The 13,655-nt window shown below is 44.1% G+C and overlaps 1 protein-coding gene across 1 annotated transcript in view; it reads left to right on the plus strand.

The window, feature by feature from the left end:
* The window catches only part of ptch2 (patched 2), a 28,710-nt gene extending 15,324 nt beyond the window's left edge, over positions 1 to 13,386 (plus strand). Inside the window, exons 10-23 of the mRNA XM_068340349.1 lie at positions 269 to 400; positions 550 to 705; positions 823 to 915; positions 1,005 to 1,130; positions 1,900 to 2,287; positions 2,368 to 2,892; positions 3,441 to 3,583; positions 3,752 to 3,932; positions 4,047 to 4,327; positions 6,169 to 6,306; positions 6,780 to 6,922; positions 10,103 to 10,505; positions 10,617 to 11,187; positions 11,339 to 13,386. Of these exons, the coding sequence (XP_068196450.1) occupies positions 269 to 400; positions 550 to 705; positions 823 to 915; positions 1,005 to 1,130; positions 1,900 to 2,287; positions 2,368 to 2,892; positions 3,441 to 3,583; positions 3,752 to 3,932; positions 4,047 to 4,327; positions 6,169 to 6,306; positions 6,780 to 6,922; positions 10,103 to 10,505; positions 10,617 to 11,187; positions 11,339 to 11,373 (3,315 nt within the window). The 3' untranslated portion in view covers positions 11,374 to 13,386. The remainder of the gene's footprint in view (positions 1 to 268; positions 401 to 549; positions 706 to 822; positions 916 to 1,004; positions 1,131 to 1,899; positions 2,288 to 2,367; positions 2,893 to 3,440; positions 3,584 to 3,751; positions 3,933 to 4,046; positions 4,328 to 6,168; positions 6,307 to 6,779; positions 6,923 to 10,102; positions 10,506 to 10,616; positions 11,188 to 11,338) is intronic.
* The last annotated feature ends 269 nt before the right edge of the window (positions 13,387 to 13,655 follow it).

Genomic DNA, 13,655 nt, shown 5'->3' on the forward strand with positions numbered 1-13,655 from the left:
TAACTCTTTTCAAATAGAGGCATGGGAGTGTGTGTTTCACGGGCAGTTTATGTTCCTTTGTGGTTCAGCACCTCCCATTACGTTCAGCATCTTGTCTTTGAGTGTTAATAATATTAACAATTGCCTGTATAATAATAATATTAATTTTTATATATATATATATATATATATATATATATATATATATATTATTATTAGTCGTAGACTAAATACAAATTATGTTATGCTTGTTTGGACGTACTTAAATGAATTGATCTCTATCCATTAGGTGGTCCACCACAGTATCCCAGAGAACTCTAGCCAATCTATACATGCGTTCTCTACCACGACCCTCAATGACATCATGAAATCCTTCTCTGATGTCAGTGCGATCAGGGTGGCTGGCGGATACCTGCTCATGGTAAGCTTTACAAACTAGTAGTAAGTTCATGGAAAATATTTTACTTGATTATAATTGATATATTATAATATTGTAATATATAACATATATTATCATATGATTATGTGTACTTATATATCTTAATTAATTAATGCTTTCGTCCTGTACAGCTGGCCTATGCTTGTGTGACCATGCTAAGGTGGGACTGCGCCAAGTCCCAGGGGGCCGTTGGGCTGGCTGGGGTGCTGTTGGTAGCTCTTTCTGTGGCTGCAGGGCTAGGTCTCTGCTCCTTGCTAGGCCTCTCCTTCAATGCTGCGACCACACAGGTACGAGACAAATGAAAGGACATAGTCTTCTGTTGCAGCTAATTTTAAAAGCTTATTTAAAGCAGCCACTTCAAAAGATGATCATTTATTTCTTTTTTCTGACCCCTCTCATCCCAGGTGCTTCCTTTCCTGGCACTTGGAATTGGTGTGGATGACATGTTTCTGTTGGCTCATTCCTTCACAGAAGCTGGAAGTAATATCCCCTTTAAGGTAGCTTTGAGTCTCTCTCCTACTGTCTCCTCTCATCTCCTCGAGGCTCCTCTCCTCTCTTTTGAACGCTGTTTGTGTTTGCTTTAAAGGAACGGACAGGAGACTGTTTGCGTCGTACTGGTACCAGTGTGGCACTGACTTCCATCAACAACATGATTGCTTTCTTCATGGCCGCTCTCGTACCCATTCCTGCCTTAAGAGCTTTTTCTTTGCAGGTATGTTTTTGCACGTCTGCCCCTCTCACACATAAACACACCATGAGGCCTGAAGCTCCTTTGAATATGGAACAGATAACTTAAGAGAAGTGACGCTTCTTCAGAGCGAGGAAAGCCTTTGTTTCCCGTTTTATTACTGCTGCTCTTAGAGGGCCAATTTTTTTGTGTGTGCTTGTCTCTGGGAGTGTGTTTGCAGACATGTATGCGTGCAAAAGTGTGTGTGTGTGTGCGTGTGTGTGTGTGTGTCTGTGTAATGTGGAATAATCACAGCAAAGAGGGTGATTAACAGACAGAGAGAGAATGGGAGGGAGGAGTGGATCAGTATATCACTGGCCCGTCAAGGCAGTTTGCTCTGATCTGTGACTAACTGTGGGTGGTCTGAAACACACAAGCGCATACACAAATGCACACACATAGATGTGCGTGCACTCGAAACCACAGCCAGTTAGAATGTCAGCTCCAGGGGCTGGAGTGAGTGAATGGTGATGGTTTTGCTCAGACTCGCAAAATACATATTCCTTCATTTCTCACTTCTCTCTGTCTTGTAGGTTTTTTTTTTCCAATCTCTGTCTCTCTTTCTCTCTCTCTGCTTCTGGCCAGTTTAGTATTCCTGGCTGGTTATTTAGAGTCAGCCTGTTTTGACTTTCTAGGCTACAGTCTGGGTTATTAAAAAAAGAAGGTGTTCCCCAGCTCTGGGAGGGTGTCTGTGATATCGCATGCTGTTGTCTGTCTTCTCTCACACTGTATCTTTCTCTTATTCCCTCCCTAGGCAGCCATTATCGTTGTGTTTAATTTCGCCATGGTGCTGCTCATCTTTCCCGCCATCCTCAGTTTGGACCTCCACCGGCGTGAGGACAAGCGTTTGGACATTCTTTGCTGTCTGTACAGTCCTTGCTCTGACCGCGTCATCCACCTTTCTCCACACGAGCTGTCTGATGTTGGAGAGCAGCCTCACAACCCCACAACGGCCACAGCTCACACACATCAGTACGCTGCGGGGTCCACGATTACCACCAGCACACAAATCACCACCACAGTGCAGGCATTCACACAGTGTGATGCAGCTGGACAGCATATTGTCACCATCCTACCACCTACCTCACAGATCTCTACCAGCCCTACATCAATCATCGTCTGTCCTACGTCACAACCCCAAGGTAAAAGTCTACCTTAAGATCCTGACAAGTATGTTGCAAATAATTCATGATGCTAAAACTTGTTGCTTTTCTTTGCCCAGCCATCACACCTTCCCCCACCACCACCTCAGTGCCAGACCCATATGGCTCTCAGCTCTTCACTCCTACCTCCAGCTCCACACGGGACCTCTTAGCACAGGTGGAGGATTCTAAATCGGGAAAGAAGTGCGTCCCACTCCCTTTCCTGCACTGGAACCTGTCCAGATTCGCCAGGGAGAAATATGCCCCTCTGCTCCTCAAGCCCAAAAGCAAAGCCACTGTGGTGGTTCTCTTTTTAGGCCTTTTGGGACTCAGTCTATATGGGACCACCATGGTGCATGATGGCCTGTACCTTACTGACATTGTACCACGTGATACAAAGGAGTATGACTTCATTGACGCCCAGTTCAAGTATTTCTCCTTCTACAATATGCACTTGGTGACCATGGATGGATTTGATTACGCTCGGTCACAGAGGTTGCTGATCCAGCTGCACAACGCCTTCAACTCTGTCAGATACGTCGTCAGAGACAGCGACAACAGACTGCCCCGCATGTGGCTGCACTACTTCCAGGACTGGCTCAGAGGTATGAATCCAAGCTCAGTGGTATTACCCCCTTATCCCCTTGAGGGTTTATGATAATGATGTCAGAATCTGGTAGAGAGTGCAACAGGTTTTTTCAGGTGCGCTCTGTCATCAAGAACATGAGTGAATGGGTTAGTGTTTGCGTGGGGGTGAGAATGTGAGAAGGGTGAGTGAAAGTTCACTAAAGCTTTTTTACCCCCATCCACCTGGGCTAAGAGGTACAGGAGACAGGTTAGGGCCATAGGTTATCTTTTAATGTGTGTGTATGTGTGTGTGTGTGTGTGTGTGTGTGTGTGTGTGTGTGTGTGCGTGTGTGTGTGTGTGTGTGTGTGCGTGTGTGTCCCTGAGGCTAGATTGTGTTTGAAAGAAGGAAACAATGGCAGGTCAATCAGAGCGATCAAAAAGGAGATGATAAGAAACAGCTTCACTTCCAGATAGAGAGAACAATAAAACAAATAAAAGTCCTATACTTTCACGATAAAGAGAGTCATAGTATTTTAAAAGATAACCAAAATAATCCTGTCTTTGTCTGCTTTGCCTCACATGTAGGTCTTCAGGCTGCTTTCGACGCTGACTGGCAGGCAGGCAGGATTACATATGACAGCTATCGTAACGGCACAGAGGATGGAGCTCTTGCATACAAGCTCCTCATCCAGACTGGCTCCAAGAAAGAACCTTTTAACTACAGCCAGGTACATCCACCAGCTAAGAAATACTTTTAAACAGAATCCATATGTCAGTATTATGTATGGCATTGTGTGTGGTATTATAGACAGGGATTTAAACAGCTTTTTCCCATTTTATTCCGACAAAAACTCACATAAATGACCATTGAATAAAATGTTGGAATCTTTCTCTAGCTGACTGCTCAACGGCTGGTGGATGCAGAGGGTTTGATCCCCCCAGAGGTGTTTTACATTTATCTGACCGTATGGGTCAGTAATGATCCTCTGGGCTATGCTGCCTCACAGGCCAACTTCTATCCCCATCCCAGAGAGTGGATTCATGACAAATATGACACGACGGGAGAGAATCTAAGGAGTAAGTGTTTTATGTTATCTGCATGGGGGGGGGGGGGGGTTTGCCAGAGAAGATGCACCTGAAAATCCTTAGAGTATAAACAGCAAAGTGATCTCTGCTGTTTTTCTCCTACAGTCCCAGCTGCAGAGCCCCTTGAGTTTGCCCAGTTCCCCTTCTACCTGAACGGCCTTCGTCAAGCCAGTGACTTTGTGGAGGCCATTGAGAGTGTCCGGGCAGTATGTGACGAGTTTAGCCGCAAGGGTGTCTTCAACTACCCCAATGGATACCCCTTCCTCTTTTGGGAGCAGTACATTGGCCTCAGACATTGGTTCCTGCTGGCGATCAGTGTGGTACTGGCCTGCACGTTCCTGGTCTGTGCAATTCTTCTGCTCAATCCTTGGACAGCCGGCATCACCGTAAGTCAGCAATTACTTAGCCCTGCAACTTTTCATCGTTTTCCTTCACCGGCTTTTCCTGTCTCAAATTTTCCACCTCATGTTACCTCAACAACATCATTAGCCCCTTCCTCCCTTTCTTCTTCCTCTCACTTTCTTCTCACCCTCTCAGCACAGCTAAATAATGCTGTCTAGGGGGCCCCTTTTGCTCTGTGGAGGGCCAGCATGCACACACACATACAGGGACTTTTGTCATTCTAATGTAGGCTGGGCCAGCCTTAGAAAAGGAAATGCAAAGGAGCACGAAAGGCTTTGCCCTTCTGAAGCCTCTACCTCTAACTCCCTCACCGCTTTTTTCAGAGGGGGAGGGAGAGACTTGGGGACAGGACAGATCTGCCTATTTGCGACCTTGGCCTGCTCAACCCATCCATCAGAGATATGCGTGTGTGTGTGTGTGTGTGTGTGTGTGTGTGTGTGTGTGTGTGTGTGTGTGTGTGTGTGTGTGTTTGTGTGTGTGTGTGTGAGAGAGAGAAAGAGAAAAAGAGATGGTCTGAATGTTCAGTGATTGGAAAGAAATTCACACACAAGCTGGTGTGGACCAGTGATCCTTAATGCCCCCCCCCCCCAAACTCATACACACGTTTCCAAATCCACATATCCCCAAACACAAGGCGTTTGGGGTGCGACTATAGCGCAACAACACGACCGGTTTCTATTGGAATGTGCTTAACTTGAGTAGAGGCCCCTAGCAACACTGATTGAGACAGATACACCACACAAACTTTGCAGACAGAAAGAGAGGCACTGATACATGCATGCATGCTTTTTAACCATCTGTCCGCCTGTAACGGTTTCACCAAGGCTGCATGTGGTCGAGCAGTAAAACAGCTTTTATCATCTCTGTTTTAATCGTGTCCCAGCTTGGATTGCCTACTGAGATCAAAAGCTCCCATTGGCTGGGAACCTTTTCTCCTTCTTTTATTTTTTAACATTACTTGCTATCGTATTGCAGCATACAGCAACATTGTGTTGTTTATTAGACTATTATATGACAAGTAAATGGTAACACAGCATAAATAAGATGTCATTTTAAAATATCTGAAACAATAAAATAAGAAAGAATAGCACAGTGAGTCAGTGGGTAAAGCTGTTGCCTCACAGCAAGAAGGCTCCGGGTTTGATTCCTTTCTTGCAGTGTTTGCATGTTCTCAGCGTGTCTGTGTGAGTTCTCTCCAGGTCGTCCTGCTTCCTCCCACCTCCAATGACATGTAGCTTAGGTGAATTGGTCACAAATCAAAATTGTTCATAGTTGATATTGTGTGTGTGTGTGTGTGTGTGTGTGTGTGCGATTGTTTGCCTTTCACGATGAGCCGACATCTCACACTGGGTGTACCTCAAATTTTGCCCGTCGTAGGTTGGGATAGGCCCCAGCAGACCAGTGACCCACAATGCAGATAGGCAAGGAGAAGGATGGGTGGAACAAAATTTTTCAAAATTGACTTACTCTTTAAAACTTGTTTCCACTAACAAAGACAGATGTGTTTCAGTATAGTGACAGAAAACCCCACGCTCTGCTGTCCAGGTGCTGTCAGTCAAATAAAACGCCTTTGGAAGGGGAGAAAGGTATTAGCCTCAGGGTTTGTAACTCGACGCCATCAGGTTGAGCTTGTGAGCACAGGGTCAAAGATTGTGTCGGGTGAACAGGCGCAAAATCTCCACTCAGTCATATAAAAACACTTTTTTCTTGTCTTTTTCTGCTTGTTTTATTGTTTGTTCCTTCTCCTTCCTCATCATCATACCGATTTTCAAGAACTGGCAGTTAAAAACACTTTGGTTTGTAACTCCCTCTATTTTCTGCTTAGGTGTTTATCTTGGCCATGATGACGGTGGAGTTGTTTGGTATCATGGGTCTGATTGGCATCAAGTTAAGCGCCATCCCTGTGGTTATCCTGATTGCATCTGTGGGCATCGGAGTGGAGTTCACCGTTCACATTGCACTGGTAAGTCAAGACTCACAAAGCAAGAACATACTTCAGGATTAGGTCTTAGTGGGATTTAGCTCCTACAGTTAAACACCTACTTTACTTGAAACCTGATGCTTTGGTCTGGCTGCTAAATACATCATGCACATTGACACATAGCTAATCAGACTAATAATTGCCTGAAAGTCACAAGATCTGTGTAGATTTACCAACTTCAGGGAAGAATTTGACTGGCATTTACCAATAAATTTGTGTGTTTATCACAATAAAACAGTAATGCAGTGAAGTGCAACTTAATGGGGGCACATGGCCTGATATTCAAAGCAATAATGCGGATATATGTGTGATTAAAAACTTGCTATGAAGCTGGGGTAGAGACCCATACAAACGCAAGAATTCTGAGGCATACCAAGCCTCACCACAAGTGTGAGTTTTGTGCGATCGGAAAGATTTCCAACTCATTTCTCCTCTCCACCTCCCCTCTGCCGCAGGGCTTCCTGACAGCGATTGGCAACAGAAACAAGCGCTCTGCAGTGGCTTTGGAGCACATGTTTGCCCCGGTGGTTGACGGAGCGATCTCCACTCTGTTGGGCGTTTTAATGCTGGCAGGGTCAGAGTTTGACTTCATCATGAGGTGAGATGCTGCATCTGTGTCTGCTTCTCTGAGTGTGTGTGTGTGTGTGTGTGTGTGTGTGTGTGTGTGTGTGTGTGTGTGTGTGTGTGTGTGTGTGTGTGTGTGTGTAGCTACGAATTCACATTTGACAAGGGCTTATGTGTGAGAGAGTGACACTACACACTCCACACCCTCCACAGCCCATTTGTTACATTCAGAAGAAGTGGTGTTTTGGTTTTAACGCCTTTGGTGTGTGTTTGGGCGTATATGTGTGGAGCCAGTTGTCTAGCCTCACTTGGGGATGGGAGGAAGCCTTGGTGGGGGGTCAGCAGTGCATGCAGGTGGAAATTTTATACTCCTATTTATATACACACACACACACACACACACACACACACACACAAATATGCACCTGGTTCTGTCACTCTGGGCAAACACGCATCCGTCTCCCCAACCTCAGAGCACAACAAATGGGGAAAACATCAAGGGTGTGTAGCAGCTGCTCGTAAACATGGAAGTGTTCTCCTACCCACTGGGTAATGTCTCTCTCTCTCTTCTCTTTTTCTCACACACACATACACACACACACACACACACACACACACACACACACACACACACGCACGCACACACAGAATTCTTTAAAAATTCCGATCATCCATTTAGCATTCTTTGCCCCCCTGTTGGGTGTCGTAATAAAAAGCGGAGTTAAATTTGAACTGGTCAACTTGTCAGATGGTTGAAAGCCCACCAACACACAACACTCCCCACTGTGTGTGTGTCTGCGTGTGTATGCACGTCCATGTTCATTCTGCGTAGTTGTGTGTCAGTGTGTGTTCTACCACTGTTTCATGGTCAGAGTGGAAAAAAAAAAAAAAAACTCAAAAAGCTTGATGTTTTTCAAGCAAATGTGGTCCGGGCCCAAACCTGAAACCACAACCTTGAGCACACAGACTTCAATATGCCTGCAGCCCATTTTCCTGCTGACACAGAGACAGAGGCAGAGAGAGAAACAGGAGGAGAAGTAATCTTAAAGGTGGCTTCCTTGCAAGGATATTCCGTCCTGCTGGGTGGTTAGTTGGATGTCAGATGAGCAGATCCTCCGCTGTGCTGAAGTGGAAAGATAAAGAGGTGTAAACATGAAGAAAGGCAGCACATTTGAGAATGAATTTGGAGGTGCAATTGATGACGATCACGTCACGGAGAGCATCTTGTGTTCCTTTTCTTTCCACCACGGCTGTGTGTAAAAAATCATTTTCAGAGGACAGGGTGAGGAAGAGATACGCAGGGGTCTGAAATCTCTGATGGAGGTCTTGTTTAGCTGTAGCTGTAGCTGCGGTCGCCAGCTAGCTGGGGAGCAGCATAAATAAAGTGATGTAAACATCTCCTGGCCTTGTAACGCACTGAATAAACAGCAAGTCTAATTCACCTCTGGTTAGCGTCCTCACGTACACACTTGCAGAGTGCACGCACACATGGTTGGATGTGCGCACAGACACACACAAGGAGAAATGCACATACGTACAGGCATGTAAACACTTCAGCTCTCTTTCTCACACATGGCTCTCCAGGCCCTGACACGAATGGAAAGGATTACAGTTTATGTAAACAACAGAATTCCTGACAGTCAGACGCTGTTGGAGGTCCTACCAAAGTCTCACCCTCATCTTTGTGTCTCACTCTTCCCTTGTTTCGTTCCCTTTTTTTTTCTTTTTTTTTAACAACATCCCATAAAGAAATTGAAGGGATTGGCCTTGGAGTATGTACAGCAAGCCAGATTAAAAGCAGAGGCCGGTGATTTGTCATAAAGATGGTCAATGATCTAGTTGCAATTTCAGTATCTGCATGTGAACGTGCTTTCATTTAATAGAGCGTGCAGATTAAATATCTTTATGTGGTTTTAAGACCGTCATGGTTTGAGCAGACGGCAAGGAATTGAAAACACTCCCAAGTGTTTTGTCGAAAGCGGTTAGCATGACATACCTTATGCTTCTGATAAAAGAAACCAGGACAGTGGGTGGACAGGAATAGGACAGTTACTATATTATTATAGATAACAAGGTGCAAAACTGGGTGGGGAAAGGACACCCAACATGCAAATCACATAGGTGTTCCTGAACAGTGTTAATAATTGTTGTCCATTCAGGGAAGCATGTTTCCAGAACATTATGCTTCCATTATCCCAGTCCATGTTGGCTTCTCGTCTTCATTCCAACAATCACATTTTTCCTCGCTCGTTCTTTTTACCTCTTAAAGTCTGGCTGGTGGTTAGCATCTCACTGTCTGTCTCCCTGCGTTCTGTTAGTGTTTAAGTGGAGTCCTCTCTAATTTTCTCTATGTAGCTCTTTCTTGTGGCCTGCCTCCACCCCTGGCCTCCTCAGAGCTCCACTGGGTTGCACGCACGCACGCACGCACGCACAAAGAAATGTACACATGCACAAAGTGTGAGCGAAAAACAGAGCGAGAGAAAATCTTATAGCAGCGGCAGTGGAGGCATCAAAGCATGTTTTAGTTGGACTGAGCGGGAATCAGATTTGCCCCCCCCCCCTGCCTTTGATACACAAACACTGGGCTTTCCCTGACTTCTTCCCCTGAGCTACTTCCCTTCCTTGTGTGCCAACTGTGTGTGTTTGGAGCTGTCCACGTGCTTATATGCATGTGTGTTTGGATAAAACATCAGGCAATGTTTGTCACATTAAAATAAAAATTGAACAGAAATGCTGACACGCTGAATGCTGTCCAATTTCAGCAAAAGTGTGTAAATGCATCTGACTTTTGTCAAATCCCAGGAAAACCTTAAATTGCAACAGAAAATAAGATTAAATGGGTTTAATGAAATGAAATGAGACTCTGTGGGCATCCAGCAAATGTGTGCGTGCGTGTGTGTGTGTGTGTGTGTGTGTGTGTGCGTGTGTGTATGATCTAACTGATGTAGGCCCAGAAGAACAGGGTTCTGCAAATGTTCAGTGTAATCATAGAGTCTTTGTTATTTTTTGACTTCAAGAGAAATCAAACTATGAACAGACACTTCCAGCTGACAAGAAATGTGTTTTCTTTCTAATTGGCGCTGTGTTTCGTTTACTTGCCACACAAAAGGAAAAAAAAGAGACATAAGCAGCTGATTTAAATCAGAAACCTGTTTCTTCTGATGTCTTGTTCTTTCAATTCCCCACTAAAACGCCTCATCTTTCCATTCTTCAGGTATTTCTTTGCTGTGTTGGCCATCCTGACTGTTTTGGGGATGCTGAACGGCTTGGTTCTTCTACCGGTCCTGCTGTCTCTGATGGGCCCTCCAGCTGAGGTCACGCCCATTGACAATGGCAGCAGAATGCCCACGCCATCTCCCGAGCCCCCGCTGCCTCCGCCAATGATGCACCATGGTTACTACACGGGTCATAACCCACAGTCATCTCGGCAGCAAGCATTTTCTGAGTCATCAGATTCGGAGTATTACTCAGAGATGACCACTACATCAGGGATTGGGGAGGAAGACTATAAGTACTGTGACCGGAATGTGTACATAGCATCGCATACCAGAGTTCCACCTGCAACATCTCACATACTACTGGAAGCCAGCAAGAACCCCAGCTTCCCCAAGCTGACGGTACGCTACATAACTACTCATCTTAGATAGAAACCACTCCTCTCGTTCAAAATTTTCTTTAGATTCACGTTTTCCTTTGAAAGGTAACGATCAAAACGTCTTTTTTTGTAGGTAGTGAAGTCATTCAAAGAAAATGCCAGCACTGGAGGACGGATAGACGCGCTCAATGAATCTTCCCACAGTGCACAGCCACCTCTGGGCGCCCAGGTTACGTGTTGGGATGCGAACAAACGGGAGCAGCAGCAGGACCTCCAGAGACTTCACACCCAGCCTCCCCAACAGCTACCCAGCGAGAGAGCTCAATTCCCTGGAAGGACTTGTCAAAGCGGCCCCAAGCTGCAAAACAACAGAGGGCCTCAGCGACACAGGACTAAAGGGCCGAGCTATAGCAATAGCAGCTCCACCCTGCCAACGCAACGTGGGTCCGCTGGGGGCGCTGTTACCATGGTGACAGCCACAGCCTCTGTGACAGTGGCTGTCCATCCGACTTTGCCGGGAGCGGCGTGCCATGGCTACATGCATGAAGGTTTTGACACGGACAGCGAGTCGGACTGTTTTGAGGCTGCTAAGAGGACTTGTGGTGACAAAACGAACTTTTCTTCACATAAAAGAGACTCTGTAGAGCTCCACGACTTGGAAGCAACACAGATTGAGACAGAGCATCAGCTCGGCAAAACAAAAGGTGAGTCAGGAGCCACTCAATCACAGATTTATTTGAAATCCTTTGAGGTTACTTTAAACTCAAGGAGTAAAGCAAAGTTGTTGTTTTTTTTTAAAGAGATGATACATTTTTTTAATATTCCTTTTTTTCCGTCTTGATTTTTCTGCTGCAGGTGGGTTGAGGATCCAGGCAGCCAAAGATTGCTAGACTCTCCAACACACACCTACTTTCTGCGTGAGCCTCTGGTGGCTTTCTAGAGCACCTTGACGCCCACATGGCATCACATCGTCAACTCTCAACTGTACATAGACTTCAAATAAAAAGGAGAGGATTTATTTCAAGGACATAATAAGTAAAAATATGACGTTTTAAGAATTATATAAATTTATGAGTATATATTTTAATACTAAAAAAGAAGGAAGCTATTTAAATGAGTACTGTATAACTTGGGTATACTCTTGTGTAAAAGTTCAGATGTAAAAGATTATTTGTTTTTGTGGGGTGGTGGATTTTTTTGTTTCTCCTCCACAGTGTATAGAATAAGAAATGTGCTATATGTAAAAACTGTCCACAAAAAAGTGAGATGTTATTAAGATATTAGGCGATTGAACCTATGTGTCGGTGTCTGTTTCTATTTGTATTGTTACGTCTTTTTTTGCTGCTATAGTTCAGAATAATTTTAAGTGATTTGCCTTAAGAAATGCAGTACCCCCTCTTCCACCTCTCATTTAAGTCTGTAACCCTTCTAACACAGTGCAAACTGTGTGAACGGGAAAATATAAAACAACAGATCTGTTTTCTTAATAGTTGTGACCGTTGTGCCTTGAATTTGTCCTCCCTGTCTATGTTATCACAGCATTCGGAGCTCAGTATTATGTTCCCATATTAATGCAGGATACTTGTCAAGCAGTAGCAGACTGATTTTTGTCTGCACACCTATCCCAATGTGATCACGCCTTTTTAATATTTCATGTTAACTCTTTGTCCTCTGCAGTTTGAAACTACTTGAAGGAGCTGTGATAAGATTCTTGTTCTCTTCTGCAGTTTTTGTAAGCTCTACAACAAGTGAAGTTCACATTTGTTACTATGTGTTGGACAACTGCTCTCATTTTATTTTGAAAGGGAATTCTAAAATCCAATGCAAAGGGAGTGATTCTATTTTTTTTTAATTATTATTATTTCCTCCCTTCTTCTTTGCTCTCTTTTGTCGGGTTGTAAGAAGTTCAACCAGCTCTCCTTTCTTTATGATTTCTCAGTGCTTTCTCTAATACAAACCTCATTTCTGCAACATAATCTTTCATTGTCAGGATTTCCATGTAATGTCTCTTTGAAGACTTTCCGTTGTTGTGGTTCAGTATTGGTCTCATCACTGCCAAGTTTAATTGCAGGGAAAAACTTGCGGATCTATTTTTTAAATGTCATTTTGTCAAAATGGCAGCTTTGGTTCCTTTTTTTTTTTTTTTTTAATATGAAAGAAAGACTTTTTTCGTAGCTACTGTTGTAAATAGCTAAGCAAATGAGCAAAGCTCCATCTACCGTAGACAGCCGGTAGGTGTTGTCACATTGTGGTGAGGAGTTTAAAGGGAGGGGCGGGGAGGGGGGGGTGTAAGGGGGGAACTCCTGCATTGGTTTGTAGTTTATTTCAAAAAACTTGTTAATGTCATGCCATATAAATTATTTATATTAAATTTTATTTTTGTAGTTTGTACAGATGTTAGTATCTAGACTGAAGTTCTATTTTTAAAGAGTGAATATATATTATATATAAATATATCTATTTGTTGGCGAGTTTGCTTTTCTTTTGTTTTGTTTGCATTTTCGGGATGGGATGGGGTGGTATGGAGGGGTCGACAACACTTTAGAACAAAGGCCTTTTTTGGAGCAAACGGGGCAGTTGGGGGACCATGAAAAGTGTGTAGGATCATGTCACTGATACACCTTGTTTTTTGCTTCCTCTTGGCCCATCATTGTCTTTTTTTTTTTTTTTTAATTCTTGTCCATGTCTGAAACACTGTGACTTCTGAAAACTATGCTCAAGAAAACCCTTGTGTGACCGTTATGTTCCGTCATCTGCTATAGAAGTTTAACTAACAAAATAAATTGAATGGAAAAAAATGTTTCTGTAGTCTTTGCCAGTGTTTTCAAATGTTTGTTTGGGGGTTTTTTTGTCGAGAGCCTTCAAAAAGCCAAAGATTCAGCTCTGTTATCACAATGCAGATGAAGCAACCGACAAACTGAGTGTGTTTGCTAGTTAAATAGGCCTGATACACAATCAAAGAGGTATTGTTGAGGCTCCAAGCAAACAGTTTGACCTCAGTATGTTGATGCAGTAAAGTCAAATGTATACATATATTTTGAAAAAAAATCTCAACACTGGCCTGGGAACGCCTTGGGATCCCCCAGTCAGAGCTGATGGATGTGGCCGGGGAAAGGGAAGTTTGGGGCTCCCTGTTGTAGCTGCTGCCCCCGCGACCCGACTACGGATAAGC

Source organism: Antennarius striatus, chromosome 18 (assembly GCF_040054535.1).
Source record: "Antennarius striatus isolate MH-2024 chromosome 18, ASM4005453v1, whole genome shotgun sequence".
In the NCBI taxonomy this organism is placed as follows: domain Eukaryota; kingdom Metazoa; phylum Chordata; class Actinopteri; order Lophiiformes; family Antennariidae; genus Antennarius; species Antennarius striatus.